Source organism: Lolium perenne, chromosome 1 (assembly GCF_019359855.2).
Source record: "Lolium perenne isolate Kyuss_39 chromosome 1, Kyuss_2.0, whole genome shotgun sequence".
NCBI lineage: Eukaryota > Viridiplantae > Streptophyta > Magnoliopsida > Poales > Poaceae > Lolium > Lolium perenne.
In genome coordinates this window covers 174690848-174700241 of record NC_067244.2, presented here as the reverse complement: position 1 = coordinate 174700241, position 9394 = coordinate 174690848, and the positions used below count along the sequence as shown (strand labels likewise).

The following is a 9394-nucleotide window of genomic DNA, read 5'->3' as shown; positions in this document are numbered from 1 at the left end:
TTAATATTTACTTATCTGTGAAGCATCTGTTGATTATCTGTGACTTTGTATTCATATAATTCCAGTGTGGTGCCTGTGAGTAATTCTAGCATGCCTTGGCATGCTTTAACAGGCTCTGGTGATCAATTGATCACCACTTGCTTGTTGATTGCATGCTTGCTAGCTGCCTGTGCTTATCTGGTGCTCCCTCTGGTGTCTGTGTGACACACATATCTGTGCTGGTGTGTGATGTGGTTGGCTCAAGCAATTGCTGTTGCTTGCAGTGATCAATTGGATCCACTGCAAAGCTCTGGTGTGTTGATTTCTTGAATATTCATTTATCTGTGTTGTCTTGCTTGGCTAAGTGGATAAATGATGTGAACTGCTTGCAGTGGTGATCATCTTACAGTTAATTAAATTGAGCTAGAGGGATGCCAACATCTGTTGGGTACCCTAGCTCCCTTTTGAACCCATCTGGGTAATGATATTTGTGCATGGCTTATCTGTGGGATTTTGTGAAGTGGTTGAGGTGGCCCTGACAGCCATGCTTTGCTGTTAGGGTAGCTCCCACCTTGGTTGGCTTGCTGTGATTTGGTGAATCTCTCACTGGAAGAAACCATGTTGGTTTTCCAGTTACCTTTGCTGTTGACAACAAAAATAGACATAATCTGTCTAATGTCTGATGGCTTGCTAGGCTTTAGGTGCTAGATGATTTTGAATGGCTAGTTAGGGATTAATCCAGGTTGGATTTCTCTGGTATGTCATCTTGTTGACATGCCAGTGTTCCCTTGGTAATTTCTCTCTTACTGTTCTCTAATTTGCTTGCACCAAAAGGCTTAGTAGCCAGATGATGATACAAACAGGGTACTCACTCCCTTTTGCTTGTGTGTGTTTGATGCACATACTTATTTATGAGCAAGACAGATGCTTGCTCATGATTCTTGTGTATACCTCACTCCAGCTCCTAGATTGAGTTGTTGATGTAGAGGATTTCTTCTGATTGGTTGGTTTGATTCAGGGATGAGCTGGTGCTTGTCCTGCTCCTCCTTGTGAGCTTGTGATCTTGGTTTAATTTCTGGTGATTGTGGAGTGGATGAGACAGCTTTAGCTGTTCATCTGTTCTTGGTGTTCTTGAGCTGTTCTTGCTAGCTAGTCACTTACTCTGCTGCCTGTCGATGGATGAAGCAAATGGCTAGGGTTTTGGCTGTGAAAAGCTTATATGTGGCCAGCCATTGCTTCCCTAGTCGACAACTGAGCCTGGCATGTGTTGGTGACTCCCTCTCTTGCTGTGTGTGTACTGCATGCACACATGCTGTGTGTGCAGCCTGTGTGTGTGAATGTACCAAGCTTGGGACTTGGTCCATTTGGTGGATCAGCTCGGCAGAACTTGGTATTATCCACCATTTCCATTTCTTTCTAACCTGCCACTTGGCATAACTTGATTTTGCTTTGGTTTATGCAGGGATCAATCTGATGATCCAGATGGATATGAAGATCATCCAATCCAAGTTCAAGTGAAGATTTCTTTGTAGTATTTAGGATAGAATCATTCTCTTGTAATTTTCCTTATTTTCTTTCTTCCATTTTGTCAATTTATGTAATGTGTTGTAATATTTCATATTACTATTCTGGATATTGTAAATGACATTGTATTATGTGTGATAATCAATAAAGCTCCCATTTTCCTTAATGAGCTTTATATAATTGTTGTATTAATTATATTCTTGATTATTTATAATTATTTCTTGAATTAACTCAAGTTTGAATTATGGATTATCCATTTGATGTTTGAATTTGAAATTCAAATTCAAATTTGGTTTGAATTCAATCATACAACTTAATTTAGAATTCAATCATGCAACTTAAGATTTCAATGCAATATCTCTTCTCTCTTCTCAAAACCCTAATTTAGATAAGTAGGAACAAGTTCATCGCACTCTCGAAACCCTAACCCTGTAGGATGTCGAGAGAGAAACCTGTTCCCCTTCGATGCAGTTTTGTTTTAAAAACGCGAAATTTCCCCGTAATTTACAATGCAATGCACATCCCTTTCTAAAATCTACCCCTCGATCGTCTCTAAACCAGGGACATTACAGATGGCGTGCATGTTGATTTGGTGCTTTGCGATTCATGCTAGAACGTTTCACCAAGTTTCATTGTCTTTGAGACACAAGCACAAAAACTACAGATATAAAACGTGCAATGAAAAAAATATAAAACAATACACGTTAGATAGCATGTACCGTAAAAACATGGATTTTTCTCAGCTGATATTTGTGAACTATCATGTTAACTGGGTTTCTTAGTTCCCGGCGGTATAAGAGAATATCGGCTGGTATTTATCGATTTTTTATAATTTACTTACATTTTGAGAAATTTGATAAATTCTAGATGTATTTCAAATGTATTTGAAAAATCCTGCACCATATTTGGATGGTATTACTTGTATTTTCCAAAGCATCATTTGAAGTTTGCTAGAACCTGCTCTCACTTGTGTGCGTTGTTTTGAGAACCATTCTCTCAAGTCTATTTTTTGTCGAATAAGGGAACCAAGTTGATGTTGTTTTGGTTCAATTTATAATAATACTTTGATAGTATGTGTCCTCTTCGTATCAACATTGTGTTGTTGCTGATATCATCTTGATGAGAAGGAGTACTATACCACTGCTCTATTAGCAGGCGTATACTATGCTGAATCTTTGTACTGGTCTCTACAAATTTCGACGATGATCAAGATTGACTACAACGTCACGATCTCCATGTCGTCTACGCTCAGCTCCCCGTACACAAGCTGCTCGCTACCAGTGCTGCTCCAGCTCCTCCAATCCGCATATGCCACTTGCTCTTCTGCAACTGCGCCACCTCGCGCGGCGGCGCCAATGCCGGCGGAGGCCGCCACCTCCTGGCTCGGCGGCGCGGGGACGCGCTCGCGCAGCTCGACCAGCTGCGCGTCGGCTGACATGCCGGCGTCGGACGCCACACGCTGCACCGAGCGCGGCGACAGCTGCTGGCCCGCGCCCCGCGGCGCCAGTCGGAGGACGTGGCCGTAGGCTGCGGCGCGGCCAGGGAAGTTGAGGCCGCCGGCGGCGCCGCGGCGGAGGAGGCAGACGGCGGCGTCGTGCGCGACGGCGGCCGCCTCGGCGGTGGCGTAGGAGCCGAGCCACAGCCGCTCGCGCGTGCCGGGCACCCGGATCTCCGACACCCACTTCCCCCACTGCCGCCGCCTCACGCCCCTGTACCGGCACGGCCGCCGGGCCTGCGCATTTCCTGCTCCGCCGCCGCGGGCCGCCCGCATGTCCATGGTAGACCGATCTCTTGCTTCTAACTCCGTCGATCTCTTGAGGCGCTTCGACTTCGAGTTCCTGAATCGTCCGTGCGCATGCCTGCGAGTATTTATAGGTGCCGATCAGTGGTGGAAGTCAGCGCCACTATGGGGTTGACATATTTTTTGGCGCGAATAAAATATCGAGGCAACCGAGAGCTTGTTTGGTCAACATCCACAAATGCTGAATTAGCGCATGTGGTCTACGTAGGGCTGTGGCCTGTGCAGTTCACAGCTGATCTGGCCTGCGTTCTTGTCTGGCCGGTCATGGTCAACATATTCAATGGTCAAAAACTCAAAATCGAAGACATGGTGAGGCGTGCGTGAGTGACTGACTGAGTGTGCAGTCTCTTTATCTCTTGATCGCTTCTCGCGGTGGCTTTGTCTTCGTGGCTGAAATGTTCTCCGATCGTTAGAGGCGAGAGAGTAAACATGAAGTCATATGTGACCTGTGATGTCGGCCAACCCGCAGACGTTGGATCTAGGCAGCTTCATGCAGCGCATCAGGCGGATGTGTGCTTCTAGATTGAAATCGCCACGTGGCACGCATCAGAGTGGTTCTTTTTTTTTGCGGGAAATGTAGCGGGAGTTGTATTCATAAAATGCATCATTACAGTCTGCTAAATCTCGAAATAAAGCTAGGAGATGACCCAAGTTAATAAGGCAACGTGCAACCTTGTTTTCATTTATTGATCTTACAACATGGAGCGAACGATCTCAACCGTTGGATCTTTTAATCAATGGTGAATGTATGATGATTGCCTGATCCGTCCACTCTGGGAAACGTTCGCTCGGTACTGGAGTCCTTGATCTATACTAATCTTCGCAAAATAAAACTCTCCCATATCCATGAACTTCTGGATTTCTTTAACGTGATGACCATTCCTTGATATATCATTGTCTCCGGGCTTCACCGCATTCAACACCTTGGCACAATCGATCTCCACACAAAAAGGTTACATCGGAGTGATTTTAACCTAACGGCAGTACATCGCTCAAGTTTAGGCTATTCCTAGAGCTGCTATGTCCACCGGTGCACTTGCGGTGGATTACGTACTCAAGGATCTACAAGCGGCCAAATCTGCTTCGTCGAGCTTAGGTGCACCAATGACACACTTAAAGTAAAATTCAGATTCGAATGTGCATTTTTGAACAATTAGGACTAACTTGGCACCCACAATAGTTTTAGGATTTAGGTGTATTTTCCTCAAAAGAAAAATAGGAGATATCATATGATGAGGTGATCCATGATTTGTAGTTCTAAATCAAAATGTGGTTTGGAGGTTGAAGATGCGGGAAAAAAATATAAGCCTTTTATGTAAGTAGTGGTGCAAGTTGGAGACTCAAGATGGACTTTCATAAAAAAAAAGTTGTGAAAGCTAAATATTTGAGAAATAAAATTGTTGCTTCTGTCAAGCCCTGGAGAAATTATTTTCCCTGTGGAAAGCACTTCTTATAATTATTAAACTTATTTTTGTGAAAGAAAATCAATCATGTATGGTGGGAATTTGGTAAGATTTTGAATGAATTATGATTCCACTCACCTTTTTGTAAGTCATGATCCTCAAACTCAATATACCCTTCACGGGATGATTATTCCTAGAGTTGTTAACTCAGTCACAAAATATTAAGAATCATGCCAGTCAAATTATTCAAAATGTTGTTGTTGATGAAATAGTCCGGTCCCCTTTTTGCTGACCAACAATTCCCTCCTGCTTACTTGTACGTGGAAAAGGATCTTTCTACGGCTCATAATTAAATGGATTTGGAAAGAAAATTTACATCTCAAAAATCCGTTGGCAATTGTTCTAGAATGATGATCTTGGTAGGGAGAATATGAGAAAGAGGAAAGGCCAATTTTGTCCTAACTGTTTATTATGTGACAATGTGCAAACTACATATCATTTGTTTTTCACATGCAGCTATGTTGAGATTTTCCGCGTCTTCGTAGAAATTTTTCACATGCAGCTATTTGGTTCACACCCTTTTTTTTCTTCGGATACATTATAGTACTTTCCCTATAGTTGTTGCTCGTTGGGCCACTTAGACCGTAAGGAACAATATAACCTTTCTAAAATATGTGGCCAAGTTTCTTGTGGTGTGGTGTTACCCAGCGGCAGGTTCCATGAGCTACTTGTAAACAGAAAAAAAGCTCCTTGTGGTGTTCGTATTTACAATGCATATTTTTCCTTTTATATTTGGCGGGCTTGCACAAAGTTGAAGATTGTGAGAAACAAAACACGGGAACTCTTCAATTAATGATGAAGACGGAGCTGGCTTCTTAGTCCCAACAGTATGCGGATACATCTGCTAGGAAAACACATGAAGGATCATTGGATTGTAGGATGTGGTTGTTATTGATCTGCGTTGGTGGTCTTTACATGGAGAAAATTGTTGCTTTGTCGTGTCTTGTAATAAGTTCAGTTTCTAATAGGATGTGGTTGTTATTTGATCTGCGTTTCTATCCTTATTATGTTGATGGTGCTTGTTAGATGTATATATCTGTCTATTGTAGTTTCCTCATATGTTAGGGGGTTTTCTGCATATGTGCACCTGTACATGTACTATATATTGTGGCCTTTGGCCCCCTGGTAATACAACAAGTATATTGCCCTAACATGGTATCAGAGCAAAAATTGATCCTCTAAATTTCTCTGCCGACGTTGCTTGTTCCGTCGCCCGTCCCCGTCCTTCGTCTTGTTGCGTCGAGTCTTCTTCCTGGCTGCTCTTCGTCCGACTCCCGCCCGCCCGACTCGGCCGGATCTCCGCTTCCCCGATCTGCGAGCCCGCCTCCAGCACGGATCGCCCACGCGCGGATCAAGTCGCCCGCTTCAGGTCGGCCACGCGCGGCAGCGACGCTCCCCTGGATTCGGCCGCCCCTGCCTGCTCCCCGCCCGCCCCTGGATTCGCCCGCCCCTGCCTGCTCCCACGCGGCAGGATCCGCCCTGTTTGTTGCCCTGTAGTGGGTGTTCTAGGCCGAACAGTCATGACGGGTTTTCTATTAGTGCTCCAAGTTGAATAGTTGATGCTCGTGCTCCCTCCAACTTGTAATTGTTTTTGGGTCAAACTTTGTGTTTCTTTGAGCAGTTGATGGTGAAGAGTTTATCTGGTTTAAAAAACGCAATAAAATTTTCATGCCATGTGAATTGCCTCTAAAGCAACAACAAGGACTTTTTCCTATTTTTGACATAGTTGATCTTAAAATTCGCCATCAATCAAATTTGTGATTGTTCGATAGTGCAGTCCCTATGCCTCATGATGTGCGTTAGATTTTTCTAACAGGTGGGTTCACTTTGGATATAATGTTCGCTCATGGTAGAATAAATTAATGTTCGTACGGTTCAATATATTTTTTCCGTGGAGTAAACCAAATGTTCACATCAACTTAACTTACGGCAAAAGGGAAAATCAACAAACTGATGATTGTCCCAAATCCGGTTTTGGGGAGCACGTTTTCTCACATAACGATGATTTTTTAATCCAAAATTTGAATATTTTATATGAAATTTGTTTGATTTGTTGACAACACAGTCATTTTGTGAAAGCAAAATTCCATGTGCCCATAAGATACGACATATATATATGTTGGAAAAACAGAAATATATACTTGCTACAATTTTTTGTTCATTTTTACATGATCATAAGGTTAAAAAGAAATACCCTGTCAATTTATGTTGCATTTATAGGATTTGGGCCAGGCCAACCAAAACTCAGTCCAAACCGCAAGAGATCTAGCTTGGGCCGAGCCAGCTGAGCTGGCTTATTGGGCTTGGCTGGCCATGAAAAAAGCACAAAGGCCCGAAGACCTGCTTCTTCGACCCGAGAAGAGCTGGTTCTTCCCCACGATTGCTAGCTCTCACATGCAGCTAGAGCTAGCCGATCGACTAGCCGGTCTTAATTCGCCCGCCTATTTGGTTAGACCGACGGTTTTCAAATCGATCATGGCGCCGTTGCTCTCAACAATCTAACAACAGCAGATACAATGATCAGCTGAAAGCGAAAGAGAACCTAAAACGGGAGGGAGAGGAGAGCACTGGTCACGTACGTGGTTGGTGTCGGGATGATTGGATTGGATCCCCCAATGATACGGCACTCGTGCAACGCTAACTTCCTTTTGTACTCCAAATTAAGTTGGACTTTCGTCCTTTGAGCCCTCGATCAACATATAGTTGGGAGTACTATTGTTTGGTTGTTCAAATTAACCCGAAACCAATAGTATAACAAACAAGTATTTAATGGAATACTTCCTCCCATCCATAATAAATATTCTGGTTTTAGTTTAAATCACGATACTTATTATGGATCGGTGGAAGTATGTCAATCTAGTCCACGTTCCGCGAGTGTAGTTTCTACTGAATTATGCAGGAATCTGTGATCTATCGGACTAGGGTGAGCGCAAAGTAGTCCACGTTCCTGCGCCAGTAATTTCTACTGAGCCTTTGCTGAATGCTGATGTTACCTGAACATGTCTGTTACTCACTTCTCAAGTTCCGTATGCATCGTCACTTAATTTTCTCCTAGACGGATTAATCAGTTTTGGTTATGGCCATGTCAGTGTCTCTTTCCTGTGCCGTGCCCCATCACGAGCTTGTCCTTCTTAATTAACTGTTCTTCCTCGAAAGATTCCAACGTTAAGTTCCACGTATAGCTCTAACTAATCATCATGCCGTCGTTCATCTATAATTGTCAAACCATGTGATGCTCATGTGGCGGGGCACAGTCCTGAAGCACGCACCATGTACGGTCCCCTAATCACTTTGTCAGCTAGCTCTCTGCACCCGCCGTAATCATTTCCTAAGCACGCATCATGGCTCGATGCCCTCTATGGTCTAGACTAACCTAATAATGGCGTTAAGTAATGTAAGAACCTGATGCTTCATCAGTACCTAGTACAGTGCGTACGTGCTTATAGGTCAGATAGCCGTTGCAGACACACTGAGTGCTCTCACCTGGCCAAGAAATTTGCGCACAAACATGAGAATTTGTGCCGTTTACCAACGAATCATTGTGAAACCGCAGCAAAGTTTTTACGCTTCAGAGACTAGCGCACCGCACCGTAACGCTAGGTTTAAGGGTGTAAATAGATCGGACCGGATTGGATTTCGCTCATACCATATCATTTACCACATATTTTTCTCGGATTCGGATCGAAGCATATATTGACCGGTATCGGATTCGAATGTGGATATACATGACTAGTACCGGCGCGGGTGGCGCTGGGTATCAACGCCAGGAATTGATGGCGAGGTAGTACCCCGTCCCTTTTAAGGGGAGCATGCCGTCTCCGTTCTGGTCACACCTTCGCCAATAGGCAGCGCCACCGCCACTGCACCATCCAATTCCATTGAGCACAGCGGCATGGGCAAGGGCTGGCCTTTCCGCAGGATGAAGCATGACCACGAGGTCGACTCATCTCATGGCGGCAAGAAGAACGCGCGGGAGCGCCAGTACGTCCCGTGGGTGGACTACACGCGCCGGCTCTACGACGAGAACCATCTGGTGCTTTGGCGGGATGTGATCCTACCTGGCAGCTAGCTTTGTCTCAACTCACGGCGTGTATCGGTGCCTCCGGTGCCACGCGAGGGACGCGAGCGTCGTGACGAGATCCACCGCCGCTTCCACCCGCGACACCGAGCGGGTAACCTCGACGACATGGACTTCTTCAACCAAGAATACGGGTTCGTCCTCGACAACGACAAGGAGGAGGATGAAGATGAAGGCCATGACGGCGAGGAGGACGATGGCCACGGCAACATCCTCTTTTACAACGCGTCGGATCCCGGTGATCGTGAACCATGAGATCCAGCCATACGACCTCCCCAAAGAGGAGGCCATCGAAATGGTCATCATCGCCCAGATTGCTTGATGGAATGGCATTGTCGTCCAACTACGAAATTCTATGTTGCGCAAGGGAGTCCGGTGACTCCTGCAGTCACGCCTAGGCACGTGCCGTGCCCGTTCCTTGGAAGCTGCGACACGTCAGTTAAGTGCTCCATTATGCTACGTTTAAACCAGCAAACCAAGGTTTCCTTTGAGGTTCCGATCGGCCGGCTCAGGGATGGATCGAATATTCTAAGGGCATCTCCAGCGGGC

The 9394-nt window shown here is 45.0% G+C and overlaps 1 protein-coding gene across 1 annotated transcript; it reads right to left on the bottom strand.

Annotated features, from left to right (window-relative positions):
• Positions 1-2528: 2528 nt before the first annotated feature.
• On the bottom strand, positions 2529-3309 carry LOC127304716 (ethylene-responsive transcription factor RAP2-9-like). The gene has a single exon (XM_051335346.2). It carries the CDS (start codon positions 3278-3280, stop codon positions 2720-2722), a length of 561 nt encoding a protein of 186 aa, XP_051191306.1. The 5' UTR covers positions 3281-3309; the 3' UTR covers positions 2529-2719.
• Positions 3310-9394: the final 6085 nt, after the last annotated feature.